Source organism: Actinia tenebrosa, unplaced genomic scaffold (genome assembly GCF_029948245.1).
Source record: "Actinia tenebrosa isolate PJP-AT-01 unplaced genomic scaffold, QUT_ActTen_1.0 PGA_scaffold8__29_contigs__length_14323225, whole genome shotgun sequence".
Taxonomy (NCBI): Eukaryota; Metazoa; Cnidaria; class Anthozoa; order Actiniaria; family Actiniidae; genus Actinia; species Actinia tenebrosa.
In genome coordinates, this window is record NW_028292585.1 from 12,870,403 (window position 1) to 12,890,911 (window position 20,509).

The 20,509-nt window shown below is 39.5% G+C and overlaps 1 protein-coding gene across 1 annotated transcript in view; it reads left to right on the forward strand.

Annotated features, from left to right (window-relative positions):
* LOC148905225 (tetratricopeptide repeat protein 27-like) overlaps nucleotides 1-20,428 on the forward strand; it is a 29,781-nt gene extending 9,353 nt beyond the window's left edge. The window contains exons 17-31 of the mRNA XM_089040893.1: nucleotides 22-81; nucleotides 1,541-1,663; nucleotides 1,960-2,037; nucleotides 2,246-2,341; nucleotides 3,220-3,273; nucleotides 4,193-4,291; nucleotides 4,614-4,666; nucleotides 5,268-5,346; nucleotides 5,926-6,012; nucleotides 7,732-7,792; nucleotides 13,741-13,793; nucleotides 13,955-14,032; nucleotides 15,656-15,767; nucleotides 16,602-16,702; nucleotides 19,964-20,428. Of these exons, the coding sequence (XP_088897019.1) occupies nucleotides 22-81; nucleotides 1,541-1,663; nucleotides 1,960-2,037; nucleotides 2,246-2,341; nucleotides 3,220-3,273; nucleotides 4,193-4,291; nucleotides 4,614-4,666; nucleotides 5,268-5,346; nucleotides 5,926-6,012; nucleotides 7,732-7,792; nucleotides 13,741-13,793; nucleotides 13,955-14,032; nucleotides 15,656-15,767; nucleotides 16,602-16,702; nucleotides 19,964-20,080 (1,251 nt within the window). The 3' untranslated portion in view covers nucleotides 20,081-20,428. The remainder of the gene's footprint in view (nucleotides 1-21; nucleotides 82-1,540; nucleotides 1,664-1,959; nucleotides 2,038-2,245; nucleotides 2,342-3,219; nucleotides 3,274-4,192; nucleotides 4,292-4,613; nucleotides 4,667-5,267; nucleotides 5,347-5,925; nucleotides 6,013-7,731; nucleotides 7,793-13,740; nucleotides 13,794-13,954; nucleotides 14,033-15,655; nucleotides 15,768-16,601; nucleotides 16,703-19,963) is intronic.
* The last annotated feature ends 81 nt before the right edge of the window (nucleotides 20,429-20,509 follow it).

The following is a 20,509-nucleotide window of genomic DNA, read 5'->3' on the forward strand; positions in this document are numbered from 1 at the left end:
ACATTTTTTTAATCTCTCTAGGCTGTTGATCGCCAGTTGTTATTCTACTGTCTGCCGCTGCAGCCATATTGGAATGTTCAGGTATTCTTTGCTATTGATTAGGTTATTTGTATAGTAACCGCAGTTTTACTATAGAGCGTTTTTAAAAGGTGGCTGGACCCCCTCACGCTTGACCGCTACCTTCCACTTTTGGAACGCTTGTGCACAACACGTGATGATGATGAAATATTTGTTTTCGTTTAGAAAATACTTTTAGCCTTGTAGAGCGTTCAACACTAAAATGCTTCGTACCACATAATTATATACTGGATGCCTCCATTTGTGGGGATTTTTTTAAAAATCTATCTAGCTAATTATGAGATATTTGAGATTATTTCAAATAGAGATAATTTGGTGTTATGGTCATTAACAAACAATAGAATTCCCAGAGCATCAAATCGTTGGGAAACGATCAATGTTTTCTGTATTTCTCGTTCGCTTTAGACAGCTTTAAATGAATTCAATAGTCTTGCAATTTTGTGTAAATTTAGTTTAAGTTCTAATTTGTATACTGACGTAGTTTTGAGAGAAATGATCAACGAATTTTAGAATAATGGAAGATCTAGTAAGATTGACTAGAACACTGCGATGAAAAATGCGCATGAAATGTTTACCCCGTCTTCTGCACTATACGTTTTCACAAAATCGCATAAGTCGATTACCTTCAAAATGTTCCTTTTAAAACTAGATACAGAGTAAAACTAAATGAGCAATGACTTTTGTGAATACTATAGCTCTGAAATATTAATTTTGGCCGTATGAAATCCATTGTTTAGTTTTGAAGTAGATTATGCATTATATTGAAATAATCTCAAATATCTCATGATTAGCTAGATAGATTTTTTCAAAAATCCCCTTCAAATGGAGGCAACCAGTATATATTTATGTGGTACGAAGCATTTTAGTGTTGAACGCTCTACAAGGCTAAAACTATTTTCTAAACGAAAACAAATATTTCATCATAATCACGTGTTGTGACGTCCGACCTCACTAAAAACTGCATCAAACATTAATTCAATCTTTATGTGACTTATGTGCAAAAAAGATTTGCAATCGGATAAAACACGTTTATGCACCAGCGTTCCAAAAGTGGAAGGTAGCGGTCAAGCGTGAGGGGGTCCAGCCACCTTAACCTGTGACGCATTTCTGGGTCCAACTGCCTAAAAAAACAATTTAAATAAAGCAAAAAAAAATCTTGTTATTTGACCTCAACCTGAATTAGTTGGAACTTTGACAGCAAATCCTGCCACGAAGTAAAAGTACTGAAGCAAAAAATCGTTATAGAACTGTTTTTCGTTTTTCCTTACGATTGACTCACACTTGAAAGCACTACAGGTAGCGCGCTTCCTAAGTGAAAATTTGGACTTTTTGGAGAGCAAATATATAAAAGATAAAAAATTCTAAAATTCGTGTGCGCATCCATTCAAGTAAAATAGGCTCAGCAGGACTCTAAATACACCCTTCGATTGCTACTGATATTGTATACTGTATCTTTCGGTAGCATGACCTTGCTCAGGTGTTGATGTCGATGAAGGCTGTCAAAAGTGCTTTGGACATCTATCAGTCTCTGCAGATGTGGGAGAACATGATCACCTGTTACCAGTTACTCGGACGATATGAAAAGGTAAGAGTTAGCCTGCGTTGCTTGACGGTCTGCGGTTGTTGTGGGAGAATAGTCTTTTTCCGTTGGTTGTTTTGATCGCTAAAAATGAGAAGCCTTTATGGTTTTTGTTACGCCTCGTGGATCCACACTACTTTGACAATGTGATGACGCAATTCATTGTCAGTAAGAGGACAGACACATAAAAAACTGATGCCTATTTATCAACTGTAGATTCGTAGATTTCTAAGTTCCTTAACAGATCAATAGCAGTTCCTAGATTTCTAAGTACCCTAACTTTAATTTCTTTGCTTTTACAGGCAGAAACACTTGTACGAGATCAGTTAAAAGAAAAAGAAACGTCTACTTTGTGGTGCCTTCTCGGTGACATAACAAAGGTAAAATTAGAATATTCTCAGTTGTTGCCCCTCTCCCCTCTCCCCTCTCCCCTCTCCCCTCTCCCCTCTCCCCTCTCCCCTCTCCCCTCTCCCCTCTCCCCTCTCCCATCTCCCCTCCCCAGGGGCCGGATACTCAGGTTAGTCTGATGGTCTTTATGTATTATTTTAGGCATGGCTAATAACCTAGTATTTCTATTGTGCTTTGCAGGATGTTTCTTGTTACGAGAAAGCCTGGGAAATCTCTAAGCATCGTAGCGCAAGAGCGCAACGATCTCTAGGATTGCTTTACTTGAGAGAGAAAAAGGTAAGAAAAAACAGCGCCAAGGATATAGTTTGTTTCTGGCCACGTGTATGTCCAGGAGAAAGAGGACTGTTTTTTTATATAAATTAATGATCTTAATAAATATATTTTATTAAACGATTACAGTCAACTCTCGTTACAACGGACACCCTTGGGACCGTCACTTCATGTCCGTAATAGCGAGCGTCCGCAATAGCGAGCGTCCGCAATAGCGAGCGTTTTTTACGGTCATTTCTTTGTCAGTATTTTTGTCGTGGATTTTTCTCCTGTCCGTAATGGCAAGATGTCCGTAATATCGGGGTGTCCGCAAGGCGAGAGTTCACTGTATTATGTTTTATTTCAATGTTAATCTTATAATTATTTAAACAACTATTTCAATAATGGTAGCCGGATCATTTTAAATATAGGGGATAGGCGTTAGGTGATTTCAAAACCAAAAGAAAATACGAAATACAGGGATAAGGAATTGTTTCGTGGACTGCAAGCATTAGCTCAAAATATCTCAAAATTAATTCTTGGGTCATAAAATGCCCTATCTCCCAAAGCTTATCACCTGTCTCCTTTCTTCTTGCGGCTGAAGAAATAGGCGTATGTAACAAAGTTATGGACTCCAGATGAACTTTCTATTATCCTTAGCGATCAATGATTGCCCCCCGCATCCCCCCCACCCCCACCCCCCCCCCCCCCCCCACCCCCCACCACACACACACACACACACTTTTCAAACTCCCAGATCCGCCTCTGCATCGTGTTTGCAGAATAGTCATTATTGCCAACCTCTTGGAAACGACCTTCTGTACATGGCAATCGGTTACAGAGACAGTTTTCTCATAACCACGTGTGTACATCCTAATAAACCCTCGTGTTTTTTTTACTTGAAGTACGCCGAGTGCATACCATTATTTCAGAAGTCTTTGGAATTAAATGCTCTTCAGGTTAGTAAACGAAAAATAAATCACTTCTTGTGAAATTTCCTTTACTTTGAACATTGACCCTCTCGAGATAACGAGTCTATCTGAAAGAAACCACAGGTACGGCGCTCTGTTAAAGGTGCTGCACACGGTGCAACATTGCAAGCAATAAATTTTAATTGGGGTGACACACATTGCAACGAAATCACGCAACATCGCTTGTGTCAGCCTGCTATGTTAAGATAGTTGGTCAGCAGTTATAAATTTAGTGCAAGCTGATTGGCTGGAAATTTCAAAATGTTATAATAATAATAATAATAATAATAATAATAATAATAATAATAACTTTATTTACAGAGGGTAAAAACACTTTACAGTAATAAACTGATAAACTAGTGGCCCTCAAGCTATATATAAATATAATAAAGTACAATAATATGAGTATTTAAGAAAAATGTTGCAGGTAATGTTGCAGCCATGCTCATATGATGAAATTTATTGCGCTCATTGTTGCAATAGTAGAGCGTGATTCAACTTCAGATTTGTTGCGTGCAACAAGTTTGGGTAGACACACGCTGCAACAGTCCTGTTGCGTGCAAAGTTGCATGCAATACTGCACCTTGTGTCAGCACCTTAAGTAAATGCGCCCGTCGTGGTTGTCGGTTCGATTCTCTGACTCGTCCATTTCTAAGCAGAGTTGCTTGTTGCTTCGTCCAACCTTCGGGGTTCAGTAAAAATCAACTATTTCAAAGTCCAATACGTTTTCGTACCTATAGGTCCTCGGTTTCCTTCCATACGACGGGAACCGAGGAGCTCTTGATGCGAAAAGGATTTCAATTTAATTATTCAACGAGGACTTCATTAAGGTTTGTTAAGCAATATCGTGTCATCTTCGCAAATTAAGAGATTTTTAGTTATATCTTTCTTTTGTTTGCTTTTCCAGGAAGGAATATGGTTTTCACTGGGTTGTGCTGCCATGTCTGTCGGCAAGTCTGAACTGGCAAGGACGGCTTTCCACCGTTGTGTATCTATCGACTCAGATGTAAATATGTTGAACTGTTTCCTTGTCAAATGATACGCCATAGACAGCTCCTTGCATGTGACGTCAAAGCAGCCCCCAATTCGAGCTGCATTCCGACGTGCTGCAAGGGGACTATAGACCTTTCCAGAAATCTCTTGAATGACCACAAAATAATACAGAAAATGTATGAACACATCAAGTCAACCTCGACTTGGACCCATTGTTTCGTGGTCATTCAGGTGAATCAAGGAAAGGTCTATTGGGTTTTCCTCTGACCTATGGAATACTGATTGCTTTGCTTTTATACTGTTCATCAGTTTTGTCTTTTGTTTCTCGTTTAAAGAACGCCGAAGCATGGAACAATCTTGCAAATGTCTATCTCCAGTTGAAAAACAAGTAAGTTTAATTTATCCCAACATTCTTTTGTACATGCTTCATTCCCAAGTGAATCGAGCTTTTCTGACTCTGGATTCAAAGATTTTCTTACTAAAAGTTAATAGTCCCTTCCACATTTCCCTGCGCCATCTTGAAAGGTAGCCGTGTCTTACATCGAAACGAGACGAACGGTGGGCATGCAATGATAGAGACCTTTTTTAACAATTTGGGAAATTATTCACATGTCTCTATCATTGCAAGCTCACTTCGTCTCACTTCGATGCAAAGGCACGGCTACCTTTCAAGATAGCGCAGGGAACTGTGAAGGGGATTTTTTTTATAAGAATAAAAATCACGAAACTCCCGGTAGGCGAGACAGGAAAGTTTGCAAATAACCTTCTAAAGTTACCTGATGGAAAGTCACCGCGCACTGTACTGGTCAGCTGCAGGTTCTTTGGCAGTTAGCGCGACTAGCGAAAGCAAGACACAGGAGGAAAACCATAGAACACTTCGCCGCCACGCTGGTGGATAGAACAAGTGGAACCAGCGAAAAAAACCTCAGTTTTGTTTAATTCTTCTTACTTGCGTCACATGTATGACTGGAATTTTTGTATCGTTTAAGGGAAAAAGCGCATGCTGTACTCAAAGAAGCACTGCGAGCCAGTTATGAGAATTGGCGTATGTGGGCGAACTACTTGGTGGTATGTATACGAACACTATGGGATCCAGGGCTTCTCGTCCATATTATCTGGCCCATCATGCATAGCGAATGCGCAGTCATGCGGGACAGGTTTTAGTCTCTTGCGATACCGTCAAAAAAACTTGACTGTGTATCGAAACCCTGAAGGCTAATCAAAGACAGGGTACGGCTAATTCACAGATCGAACCCTGAAACAACCTATGGGCTGATCTGAGTCAGGGCATAGCTAGCTCACAGATAGAACCCTGAAACAACCTCTGGGCTGATCTGAGTCAGGGCATTGCTAACTCACAGATAGAACCCTGAAACAACCTCTGGGCTGATCTGAGTCAGGGAACGGCTAACTCACAGATGGAACCCTGAAACAACCTGTGGGCTGATCTAAGTCAGGACATGGCAATCTCACTGATAGAACCCTGAAACATCCTCTGAGCTGATCTAAGTCAGGGCACGCCTATTTCACAGATCGAATTGGAATTTAGCTTTTTAGCTTGCGTGACCGGGAGGGAAAACTGGAGATCCCGCAGAAAAACCGTCAAAAAACGCACTTTAGATGTTTTAACAAGTTTTTTTTCCCCAGATCAGCACGCAGATATGCGCGTATAATGATTCTATTTTCGCCTTTCATCGACTAATGGACTTGAAAGAGAAGTACAAAGATGTAGAGGTAGGAGCTATAGCACTGTCTACTACTTAAAGGGAGGCAAAATGTTCAAACGCCAAAAAACTACTCGAGGCAATCCAAACGAACGCTTCTATCGATTTTATTATAGCGTAAATATACGCTAAGGCCCAAGTCAAACGTCCAACTTCATATGAGCCGAACCTAACTGTATTTGGGATCGAATGACTCGTATAAATAGTTCGACTGTCTGAGTCAAATGTCGAACTTCATATGAGCCGAACCTAACTGTATTTGGGATCGATCGACTCGTATAAATAGTTGGACTGTCTGAGTCAAATGTCGAACTTATATATGTCGATCTTAAAACAAATAAAACCAAACAAATCATGTGTAATGTTAATGCAGTCAGCCATCATAATGCCTGTCCATAATCAAATCATGAGCTGCAGTATTCAACTGCAGGAGTCACGTTTACGTGGTGGCAAAGAATTAAATGAGTGCAAAACACACATTAACATGATTTATGCATTTAGAGCGAGGTTCGTATGGGGTTCGACGTTTGACCCCAAAGCGATCTACAGTCGTTCTTCCCGACTAAGTGGTCGTCCAAATTATTCAATCTTAGTTGGGTCAAACGTCGAACTTCGCATGAACTTATTTTGTTCAATTAAGTTCGGATCATGCGAAGTTCGAAGGTTAGGGTTACGCCAAAGTTTGGTGGGTTTTTTTTCCCTTCCCAATGTGACATCAAAACTAAGAGCGTTAACCTAGTAGAAGGGTTACCCTACCTTCCTCAAAACAGAACCTAAATCATGGTTCTTACTAACGACTCAAGTAGACCAAACTTCATGTTCTCACCTTAAAAAGAAGCGACGCATGCGCAAGAGCACGGTAGATTTTGTTTTTCTTGCTTTGGCTTGCGTTTGTGCTTAGAGTAGATTTCGTATGACTTTGAAAAGCCATATGCGTGCCTTGCAGTGACTGTAATGTTTTCTAGTATTTTGATTGGCTGATTTTTTTTCTCGCGCAATGTGATTGGTGTGGCAGTGCCGTGACCCTAGTTTGTTGGCGTCCACGCCGTGATCATGCCGTGTTCCGGGTATTTGATTGAATGGAGACTAAATACTCGTGCAGTGTGATTGGTCCGGCGTATGTCTTGCCGTGTCACGACCGCGTTCGTGTCGTGAGCTTTTCGCAGTCATACGAAAGCCGCTGTGCTTGCGTCGCTAGTGAGAACTAGACTTGACACACACGTGTGCCGGCGTTGAATACCAGTAATAGAGAGTTTTAGATTAGAGAGTTTTAGATTGACTTTTTTTCTCCCCGCAAACGGCAAACGTGACCACGTTTTAATCGTTTTCCTGTACTTTCCTTTACCTTTTACAAACCTTCTCACCAAAAACAAATATTCTTTTGTTTTTCTACTACTTGGACTTTTTTGCGATTCTTTTTAAGCTATTTAAAATAATTTTTAAATGGTCAACTTACGTTTCACGTTTGCCGTGAACGTAAATCTAAAGACTTTTTTTCCCGCAAACGGCAAACGTGACCACGTTTTCATCGTTTTCCTGTATTTAACTTTACCTCTTGCAAACTTTCTCACTACACACAAATATTCTTTTGTCTTTCTACAACTTGAACTTTTTTGCGATTCTTTCTCGGCTATTTAAAATAATTTTTCACTGGTCAACTGAAGTTTCACGTTTGCCGTGAACGTAAATCTAAAACCCTCTAATCTTATCATTGCGTCTGTTCTTCAAGATCCTAGGTATTCTTGTACGAGCTGTTTGTGAAGGCATCAAAGATAATAAGGGACAATCAGGTAATATGTTATGTTTTTTATGCATCTTTTTGTAAGAATGTCCGTGACACAATGACGGACAATGACGGCTGCTCAAACTAGGCATGGGGGGAGGGGAGGGGAGGGGGGAGCTGATGGTATTTAGGCAAGGTGTACGTAACAAAATATGGCATTTAAGGGGGGCCACCCCCAAAAAATAAGCTAAATAGATATTATAAAGCATTCATCTTTTTTTTTTTTACTTACAATGCACAAAATTTCACCAGCTTTTCTGATAAAACAAAAAATGATTTTTTTCTCGCTAGCGTGACGTCACGATGAAAAACCACAATTGATTGCAAAGCTGTGGTGTTTTTTAATATAATTATTTCAATAAGTTAGTCACCAAAAACCATGTTTTACTCTCTTTCTGGATTCGTGAGCCATTTTGTCTGTCGCTCTGTCAATTTGCAAAGAAAGAAAGAAGTGTATACCATAAGATAGTCGTTAACGTCAAACGCGTTTATTTTAAAGTGCCTATCACCCTTCTGACAATATTCTCAGTATTGATTCTACATGGGGTAAGCTGTTAAATGACCCCCCAAAAATTCATAGTTTGAGTGCAGCTTCTGAAAGTTATAAAGGTTTTTTCCATGCCATATGCTAATGACTATGACGTATGGGGAGTAATTATTTAATATACAAAACATTCTGGCACAGATAAATTAAATTTGATATGAGCCATTGTTTTACCCAATGCCCTTATCGAAATCATTGCAATTAGTTTTCACATAGCAGCCGGTGTTTCGAATTACAGGGAAGAACAAATAAACATAAATGCCTCGTCATACGTCACAGCATGAGCTTATGGCATAGAAAAACCAATATACCTTCAAAAAGCCGCACTCAAACGTTTTTTTCCCGGGTCATTTAACAGCTTGCCCCATGTAGAATCAATACTGTGAGTATTGTTAGAAGGGTGATAGGCACATTAAACCTCGCTTACGTCAATTATGGAAAACAGTTTAATTCCAGTTTTCTTGGGACACCAGGTGTCGGCAAAGATAATTCATTACGAACAACGAAAAGAATATTTTCTTAAAATAACTGACACACACCTTTAATGTCCATCGCAATATTTAAACGGAGCACTTTGTTGCATAACATATGCAAGTGAAGCGATGTCACCTAAATATCCTAGTCTCGTAAAGAAGGCTACACCGTTTGTTCGTTAATGACAAGATCGACAAACATGCTTCAATCGCTCGTAAATACAACAGCAGCTCTAAACCAGACCTTCAACGCTCATAGTTCTGCCTCAAACTTGCCGTGTGAACTCTTTCTGGGCGAGGTTTTCAGTTGGGAGTCAACGACTTCATTGATCAAACTCTCCAAAGTCCTGTCAATAGTCATCAATCTGATTACAGCGCCGTTCACCGTCATCTTCAACTTGCTTGTTATTCTCGCTGTAGTTAAGAACCAAGCGTTTCGTAAAGAGCGCCTGCTCGTGTTAGGTTGTCTTGCGTGTACTGACTTTTTCTCGGGTATAATATGCCAGCCGTTGTACATCGCCAAGGAGATCTACTTTCTGAATAACACTCAGCCGAGCTGTCTCCTGGAAAAAGTCTTCTACCTCTGCGCTTATGTTACTCTCAGCGCTTCTTTTCCCCAATTAGTGGTCGTCACATACGAGCGCTATATAGCCATTACCAAGCCGTACAAATATCCAAGACGGATCACAAGCCGTAGATTAGTTTGTGCAACGGTTGTAATATGGACAGAAGTTGTACTAGAGTCGATTCTGTACTTCAACTACCCGTTCTCTGAGGATTCACTGATGTATGTTAACTTCTTTGGGATTTTTCTATCCTTGGTTATGTTCGGGTTTGTAATTTACTGTTATGTGGCAATTGCCCTCGTTGTGCGAAGGCATAGAAAGCAGATTGAATGCCAACAAAGGAACATGGCAGTCAATACACTACCAAAAAATCAACGAATGCGATGCCAAAAGAAGAGTTCTATGTCAGCTGTTATCATGATAGCTCTTTTTATCGCAACGTTCATTCCTCTTCATGTATGCTATGGTTTACTGAACGCTTATGGCCACGAGATACGTAAACCGGGTCTTTATTTGTTTTTACCCCTAGCCGAGACTCTCGCACTTATGAATTCCTTTTTAAATCCAATCATTTACGGTTTGCGAACAAATGAATTTAAACAGAAGTTATTGAGGTGTTTTGGGATACGATGGAATGAAATTCAACCGGCTACTACGTTTGCTATGGAAGATGCAGTCATTAATACGGATAGCCGCCAAGATTTTGAATAAAATGTGAAAGGAAAGAAGGAGAGTGAAAAGGAGAAAAATTACTGGACAAGAAAAGACTAAAAGTAATCGAAGAAAGAAAGATATAGAAATTGAACGAACCAACGTAAGGACTTTTAATCAGTGTAGAAATGAAAACGACTTTATACTAGTAAACTGGATTGTATTCACAAGCATCAATTCTACCGATTGAAAATGTTCACCAAATGAATAGATTTAGGGATCCAGTTAGTTAGCTGTGCCCTGACTTAGTTCAGCCTAGAGGTTTTTTCCAGGGTTTGATCTGTGAGTTAGCCGTGCCCTGACTTAGATCAGCCCAGAGATTGTTTCAGGGTTCTATCTGTGAGTTAGCCATGCCCTGACTTAGATCAGCCCAGAGGTTGTTTCAGGGTTTGATCTGTGAGTTAGCCATGCCCTGACTTAGATCAGCCCAGAGGTTGTTTCAGGGTTCCATCTGTCAGTTAGCCATGCCCTGACTTAGATCAGCCCAGAGGTTGTTTCAGGGTTCCATCTGTCAGTTAGCCTTGCCCTGACTTAGATCAGCCCAGAGGTTTTTTCCAGGGTTTGATCTGTGAGTTAGCCGTGCCCTGCCTTAGATCAGCCCAGAGGTTGTTTCAGGGTTCAATCTGTCAGTTAGCCATGCCCTGACTTAGATCAGCCCAGAGGTTGTTTCAGGGTTCCATCTGTGAGTTAGCCGTGCCCTGACTTAGATCAGCCCAGAGGTTGTTTCAGGGTTCCATCTGTGAGTTAGCCGTGCCCTGACTTAGATCAGCCCAGAGGTTGTTTCAGGGTTCCATCTGTCAGTTAGCCGTGCCCTGCCTTAGATCAGCCCAGAGATTGTTTCAGGGTTCAATCTGTGAGTTAGCCATGCCCTGACTTAGATCAGCCCAGAGGTTGTTTCAGGGTTCCATCTGTCAGTTAGCCGTGCCCTGACTTAGATCAGCCCAGAGGTTGTTTCAGGGTTCCATCTGTGAGTTAGCCGTGCCCTGACTTAGATCAGCCCAGAGGTTGTTTCAGGGTTCCATCTGTCAGTTAGCCGTGCCCTGACTTAGAGCAGCACAGAGGTTGTTTCAGGGTTCCATCTGTCAGTTAGCCGTGCCCTGACTTAGATCAAATTTACTCTCTTAGCCTTTATTGATAATAATAAGTTTTTGTTTCGATCGTCTACGTTTTATTTAACTTTATTTTTTATGATTTAGTCCTGAATTTGGTTAAGTGTATGTAGTCTACATTAAATAAAATACAAACTGATGCAGAAAAGTTGTTTCAGCGGAGTTCGTTAACATTGAAGGTTGTTTTTATTAAGAGAGAATGCTTTTCGTATTCAAGCGGTGAGCGTCAAAAACTATTTTCTTGAAGAAAGGCTGTCGTACAAGGCTAAAATCTTGTTATTCAGAAAGTTTAATTTGTTTGGAAGTGGAGGTGACCGATGAAAGTGGAATCAAAGTGTTAACCTAAAGCAAAAATTTTATTCGAAAATGAGGTTTAGACCTTCATTTGCTTATTTCCCATACGTTTTCTATAAAAGAAAGCCTGACAAAGGCGGCTACATTGCACACAAATGCAACAAAACATCTTTGTAGAATTGAAAATACTGCTTCAAACAAGCATTTTATCATAATACATCAGTTTCTAACTGTTAAAAAAAGGTTTTGAGTGTTAACCCAAAACGAAAATTGGGATCAAAACTCATACGAAGGTCTAGTTTTTGGCGCTTTTTGCCATTATTGCTCGTTATTGAAAACAATCTCCTCTTAATACATAAAGTAAAAGCAATCAAAAGAAATAGAAAATCCTACGATTAAAAAAGAAAAAAGAATAAAAGAAAAATCTTGGAAATGGGGTAGATATTGTATACTTTACTTACATCTTAAAAGGTCGACATTAACTACATTAATGGACAGTGAAAGCGGAAATTTTAACAGAGAAATGAAAAGCATCAATCTACGCCATAGAAATTGATTTTAATAGTGGGGTAAAAGCTCAACATCTAGTGACTAAATTCGCACGCAAAGTCAAGGAAATTAATTGAAGCAAAAGAAAAAAAATGAAAATGGTTTTTCCTCACAGATGAATGAAGTAAAAAAAAACGAACGGAAACAAGATAGGTGATCTCGGCGAACGCGCGCAAAGGATTGTTGTAGTTGATGAGGAAGTCCTAGTTTCAGTTGTTTATCGCGAACAAGCAGCTATCATTTCACGATAATTTCATAAAAGAATTGAAACCACAACACACCATTTGACTCATAGGTATTCGTTATAAGAATAGGTAGAATTTTAAATGTATTGCTAGACCATAACGTAGCTAGGGAAGCACAGATTCAGAGTAATTTTTTCTGACTTCTGTCGGCATTTTTTTTTTTTTCGATGGACCTTCTGATCAGATTTCTTCCTGCGCGATGATTGGCTGGTTTTTGATGGGCTGTCAAAACGAGAGCACCTGGAGAACGTCCACCGAGAACTACTTAGCCGAGGATGTGCGCTGATGAATGCTATGAGTTTAATGAACTTCGAAATCGACACCTACTAACTAACACGAATAGTTCAATGAGCTCTTTCGCTGCGGGTGTCGACTTTTATTCTCTTCATGATTTTAACTCTTCGTTTTTTCAATCTTAAATCCTAAGTTGCGCCAGAGTCATTTGCAACGCTGTCCACAGGCAATAAAAGACTGTTAAGTTGAGTTGCATAAATTCGATTTTATCAAGTATTTTCAAATTTAGTAAAACAAAAATAATTACCATAGCTGGTAAAACTAGTAAAACTATGAAGTTTGAAGGAAATAAGTTCAAAAATCGGTAAAGTATGAAGAAAAGTGCCGGTGAATTTCTTATACGTGGGAGAACGTGGGCAAATATAACTTATATGGTACTAAAAATGTTCACTGTGACTTCAAGCAGTAGAAAAAGTTTGTTTCATTTAAAAAAAGAGTTTATATTCAACGTTTTCATGCAGATATTACTAAAACTGTCGATCTTTCCATGCACCGAACTTAATTACATCAAAGAATGCCGCCTCATTATCACCTGATATCCATTGTTTTTAATGAGTTCGGTGCATCGAAAGTTCGACGTTTGCCCTATGTCTAAAATATTGAATATATGATTCAGCAGTGACGTGGAGACTTTTGTCAATAAATAAACATTTTGAGTGTCATTTTTGATGCCATCGTCGTCATCATTATCATCATCATTGTCATCATCATCATCATCATTATTATTATTGGCCAATTTAGAAACTTGGGTAACCTAGGTCGAGTTTAGACACGCAAAGGCGCTTGGGATTGTTACAGGGGACACCTGGGCCGGGTTGCTCAAAGCTGGATTAGTGCTAATCCAGGATTAACTCTATAGGTCTTATTAAGAGTTAACCCAGGATTAGCACTAATCGGGCTTTAAACAACCGGGCCCTGCATACAAACAAATATGACAGAATGCGCAAAAAAAGATATAATAGATACAAAAATTGAAATAACTGTCACTGAGAATGATATTCCTGACTCAAAGCTCTTCAAAAGCGTTGAAGATCGTATCTCTGTACCCTGTAACAATCCCAAGCGTTTTTTCGTATCTAAACTCGAACCAGGCTACTGCTCGTTTCTAAAGTGGTGAATTGTTATCATCATCATCATCATCACGTTGATATTTGTTGTGTTGTTTTTTAGCCACAAGACTGAGACCAAATCTGATCAAATTGTTTGGGCGAATCACTAGTACCGTAAGACCTTTACAAGTTTTATTCCATTAATTATCTTATTCATATTCATTAGTTACTCATGTATAATTTATGATGGTCAACACATTGTCATAAGCGATATAAAAGCCTGAATCACACGAGCATAGAAGAGCAGTAGTTTACTTGGAACTTTTTCCCTTCAGATAACGAATGACTCTGAAATATGGTACCTTTACTCCAAACTGTACTTGATGACAGACTCGCCAGAAGATAATGAAAAGGTATTGATTATCATTAGTATCCTTAGGCACAACCATTAGTACCATGATTGATTATCGGCCAACATCACTACCATTATCATCACTACTAATTGTTTTTATTTAATTGCTATTATAGTCATTATCATCAATTGTCATCGCTTCAATTATCATCTTTAGTCAACATCATAATCATCATCGATGATGACAGTCACTATCACCTCTACCACTACCACTACATCGTTTATATAATCATCATCATCAATATCACCACTACCATTATTAGCAACACCTCCAACACCAGAACCATCATCATTTATAAATCATCATCACTATCATCACCATTACTATTACCACAGCTACCGTCATCATGAATGTCATCACCATTATCATCATTGCTACTACCTTTTCCACCAGCATCACTTCATTTATAATCATCATCACTATCATCACCATTACTATTACCACAGCTACCATCATCATGAATGTCATCACCATTATCATCATCGCTATTACCTTTACCACCAGCATCACTTCATTTATAATCATCATCACTATCATCACTATTAACATTACCACACTTACCATCATCATCAATGTCGTTATCATCATCACCAACACAACTACAATCATCATCAATGTCGTCACCATCATCACCACCACAACTACCATCATCATCAATGTCGTCACCATCATCACCAACACAATTACCATTATCATCAGTGTCATCATCATCATCACCACCACAACTACAATCATCATCAATGTCGTCACCATCATCATCACCACAACTACAATCATCATCAATGTCGTCACCATCATCATCACCACAACTACAATCATCAATGTCGTCACCATCATCTCCACCACAACTACCATCATCATCAATGTCGTCATCATCATCAATGTCGTCATCATCATCACCCACACACTTACCATCATCATCAATGTCGTCACCATCATCACCACCACAACTACCATCATCATCAATGTCGTCACCATCATCACCACCACAACTACCATCATCATCAATGTCGTCACCATCATCACCAACACAACTACCATCATCATCAATGTCGTCACCATCATCACCACAACTACAATCATCATCAATGTCGTCACCATCATCACCAACACAACTACCATCATCATCAATGTCGTCACCATCACCACCACAACTACCATCATTATCAATGTCGTCACCATCATCACCACCACAACTACCATCATCATCAATGTCGTCACCATCATCACCAACACAATTACCATCATCATCAATGTCGTTATCATCATCACCACCACAACTACCATCATCATCAATGTAGTCATCATCACCAACACAACTACAATCATCATCAATGTCGTCATCATCATCTCCACCACAACTGCCATCATCATCAATGTCGTCATCATCATCACCACCACAACTACAATCATCATCAATGTCGTCACCATCATCAACACCACAACTACCATCATCATCAATGTCGTCATCATCATCTCCACCACAACTGCCATCATCATCAATGTCGTCATCATCATCACCACCACAACTACCATCATCATCAATGTCGTCACCATCATTACCATAACCATTGCAACAACAGATTGTTTCTTTTTCATTTATGAAATACCCCTTTGTTCTAGGGACTAAATTTCCTCATTAAAGCACATCGCATCAGTTCTCAGGCACCGAGTTGGGAGAGCGACGTAACGAAGTTCCAAGATGCTATCAACATGACTCTGAACTTAGCTGAAGGTAAACTTGCTGTACAAATCAATACAGGAAATGAGAAAATAGATTCTTTATAAAGATGCGACCATTCATGTTCGCATAAGAATGTTAAACTTAACTTGGGTCAGGAATAAGAAAGGGATTACATTACTCTCGTTGCCACATGGCTCGATATTCCAATTTGGTCTACGACTTTACAACCTTGAAATATCCTCCTGTTGATCAGACTTGGTGCAAGGCTAACACTCAGATCAAATTGGAATTTAGTGTGGTAGGTTTTGCGGAGGAAGGAAAACGGAAGAACGCGTAAAAAAACTCTCGAATGAAGGTACAGGCGTAACACACTCAATCTCGTACCCAGAGCCTGCGTTTCTTCTGGCCTGCGGTGAAGAACGAGGGCTCTGGCATAATCCACTTTTTAAGACCAGGATTTCTTGGACTTCCGGTATATTAGCGCACGCCAAAGACTTGCCAAAAACTTTTTAAAAAGATTTTCCCGATTTTTAATTTTTACTATGATTTTGACTTTGATTTTGACTTCGATTTAATTTTTACTTCGCTTATTTTGACCGTTTATATCTCACTTTCCGAAAATTGCGCATGCGCCAAAATATGGATTATGCCTGAGCTTTCGTTCTTCGCCGCAGGCCAAAAGAAACGCAGGCTCTGGGTACGAGATTGTAACACACTCTACTCACATATAGTGAGTCCAGGAATCGATCCCAAGAGCCCCGCTGAGGTCAGAGGCGAGAGTAGTGATGTTATGGCACTCTCGATTCCATGACCTGACTTAGATCTGCTCAAGTTTAACTCAATGCCCTTGCAAACCTATTTGCATTCTGTCATTTTTTTCACAAGTTTATACAGACGTGAGCAAGAAAAAATCTGACCCTGCACAAGCCATCCAACTGCTGTCATCTGCTAAGCTTATACTGAAACAGCTTATTGCTAAGGCAACGGTAAGTGTTTTAAAATCATCTTATGTGTAGGTTAAAACCACCTCAAGCAGCACGATGTAGCGACCTGTATAAAGCGATCGGCCCTGCAGGATGCAGCAACCTGTAGAAAGCGATCGTCAACGTCTTGCAAGCGACCAGTTTGCAGTCATAAGCAACAAACATGATTCATATAATATTTGCACAAGGAAAACAAAGGGTTAAGCATTGTTACTTAATTGAAGAAGCTAAAAGCTTCTGCCATATTTTTTTTCCTTTCATATTTACTATTATGATGGCAAATAGTAATATATTCTCACTGAAGCCATTATCACGTCGTAGTATGATTAAGTTATGGGGCGAGATCCGCTCCTTGTCCCAGACAATACAACGAGATGGTATATATCCAAACTCCACTCGTAAAAGTGCGTAATAATTAATCCAGTAGTAATATGCCAACCTTTATTCTTGCTATGCTTAACCCCATATACCCAATACTCAAAAACCCACATCCAATACTCAAAACCCACATCCAATACTCAAAACCCACATCCAATACTCAAAACCCACATCCAATACTCAAAACTTAAAGCATAATGCCGGCTAATAATTCCACTTTATTATATGGCAAGGTAATTTCACGCGCTATGATTGGTCAATTAGCGGTCCATAACTTACGGTACGGACCGAAAAATGAAATGGTTCACTTGGTGTACGTACTTATGATCTTTTAAAACATTCAAATCTTTATCAAAAAAATATATTTCTGGATGAAAATCGTCGGAAAACCTTCAATGAATAATTAAAGATAACTGAAAGTCACTGGCATTTAATGTAAAACTTATCAAACAAGCGACAACTCTTTCATACAAGCGAAACTCTTTCGATCAAGGCTCTACACGGCACTAGTTGAGCGATTTTGTACGACTAGAAAAAACTAGAAAAACTATGCTAAAGCTAAAACTATGTCAAACTACGAACTAAAGGGTGGTGAACAGCGGCTAATTCAGTAAATGAAATAAAGATAGGTTTACATGTAGAATTAACGTAAATTTGTTATTTCAGTGAGCTAACAACGTCCAGTTTGAATTTATCTGAATCGATCGGGTGAAGAAGCCAGTAGCTTCTTTCGTAATCGTTTTAAGGCTTTTTCTAGGCTCATCCGCTCTTGAAGTATTTCCATATTTCAGTAATATTTCACCCCCACTTGAATTTGAATGTATTTTTAGACGGAGAGTTGGCAGTACCTTTTTTAATTGAGTCGAAAGTGTGTCGTCTTCATGACTTCAGCCATTGTGCATATGGCGGCCTGCTTCAAACAGTCAAAACGTTGAAAATTGACGAAAACTATCCATGTTCAGCCAGCCGTAATTTTCCAAAGCTTCTCATTCATTTCTGGAGACAGTTTTTGAGTTGTTTTTTTTTTCTCAATAAAAGGCAGGAAAACAAACGGAAGGCTGTAGTGTTTTTCATCTTGGTTGTGAATATCTTGAAGTTTGAAGTACGACAGTTTTCTTCTCAATCTCATGTTGAGTTCTTGAGGTCTTCTTTTTTGCTTTGCATTTACATGTTTTGCAAAATAAAGCCTCACTTTTGTTAACTAGTATTTCAGAAAACTTTAAACTTTAGCTAAATTCTTTCAAAGTAAACTAAAACTTCGCCTTTTGAGCGACTCAAACACTACATGACTTTTGGCACGTACAGGAAGCCCTTCCAATGCAGTTCTCGTTTGACATGCGCTGTCAACTTTACTTTTTGTTGCTTCGCCTCTATTTTATCTCAATGCCTTGCCATATAATAAATATCTTATTTAACCTCGTTTGCTCGGTCCGTACCGTAAGTTATGGATCCTCGTTTTCTCCACTTTTTTATGGCCCGCGCGCTACGCGCTTGGGCCATAAGGCAGTGGAAAAAACTCGGTCCATAACTTACGGTACGGACCTCGCACTCGGTTAATAAGATCTATATCCACTACTCAAATATCCTGTATAATCGGTGTAAAATCGGCGCTGGGACATGTGACCAAAGGAACAAAGCCCAACGAAGGGGTGGGACCCTCCAAATCCATTACACGATAAATGAAAACCTAGGAGACCCTAGGCAGGGACCCACCCTTTCGTTGACTCAGTCTCTGAACTTGGTCCAGAATAGAGGCACTGAGCAGACCCCCCCAAGTCAACGAAGAAAGTGGGAGGGAACCGTGAACAAATAACAAAAAGTGCGCGAAAAAACGTGGAAGTATTGGCGGTCACAGAGTGCACATTCTGAATAGCCATCATGAACTTCTTAATCCCCTAATCACGACACTTAACATATTCTAATTCTCTCGTGGTTTACACAGTTTTGGAATGAAATGTTTACAAAAACGCATCAACTCATGGCCGGTAAATTCAATGCCCTGGGATGGACTCCAGAATTTAATCCCATTTGAACCCGAAAATTCTGTATTTCGAGCACGAATATCGAAGTCTGCGTCTTGCCGAGCTCCTTGAACTCTAGGCACACAAATATTCTCAAGTTTTCTCGTGAGCTAGCCGAGTTCCCTGAACTCCAAGTACAAACATTATCAAGTCGTCTTGTGAGCTAGCCGAGTTCCCAGAACTCCAGGCACAATATTCTCTGTCTGCTTCCTAGAAGTCGCCAAGCACGCCACGTGAGCTCTCAGTACAAATGATATCTTTGACATTCTCTTTGCACCGGTAAAACAAAACAAATGGAGCACGACAAACCTAAACTTTGTCCCACAATACCTGCCGTCAGCATAAACGCCTCAAGTCCCGCCTGTGTTTCATCAGCATGCATAGAGCACTAGAATGTTGGCTTATGGATGGTGGTGGTGGTGGGGACAGCGAGCAAAATTCGTCCTTCGAAGCTTCAAACGACGTTAATTGACTTAATTTATACTGCTTGGTGATAATTTATTCAGTGAGAATAGCAGTAGTGCTAAAACTACTCGTACGTATGCGATTAGTTCTTTTGTTCGTTTATCTCCTTGTTTGCAAATAGTTTGCTTGCTGGCTTGCTTGCTTGCTTGCTTGCTTGCTTGCTTGCTTTGTTTGTTTTTTGTTTTTTTTTGTTTTTGGTTTGTTTCTTTGTTTGCTTGTTTGTTTGCTTGCTTGTTGGTCTGTTTCCTTGTTTATTTTTACTAGCTAATTTGTTAGTTTACGACTTTTATTTCATCAGTGATTATCACATTTCACAGTGTGGGGTCTGTGCGCAGCTTTCCTCATATTTTCATTATGCAAAACCCTCCTATTGTTAATTTCAATCGATTCTTTGCTTCAGAAACACCACACCGATTCCGTGACAGGCGAGATAAAACCCGAACTATTAGAAGGAGTTCAGGAACTGAACATTAAGCTTACTTCCATCGTAGAAACAATAACAGTCTTAAAATCTTGATCATCTAAGACGTCGCTACTTCTGGCGCTAATGACGTAACTCAGCTCAAAGACCTTCCATTAGCAGCACAAAAGATGCCTTAGATATAATCCCGTCATCATTTATTTCTTATCCAGTGTAATCAATGTGAATTAATTTTTTAAGCCAAGTTAAACAAGTCCTTACTGATACAACAGTTTTTTTCGTTGGGTTAATCAGATCGTGGGTGCTTCTCCATCCATCGTCTTTCTCTCAATGCGCTACTAGTAATGGTAGCTTTACACACAATTGTTCCTGTCACCCTCAGTCAAGCACATTTGTCGTACTTATGCTATACAAGTGCAAAAATAAAGACTGCTTTGACTTTTGTGTCAGTTTTGCTGAGCCCATATTTAAAAATTTTAAACGACGAGACCACAACATCTTTGAAGTATTGTGAATGGACATTTT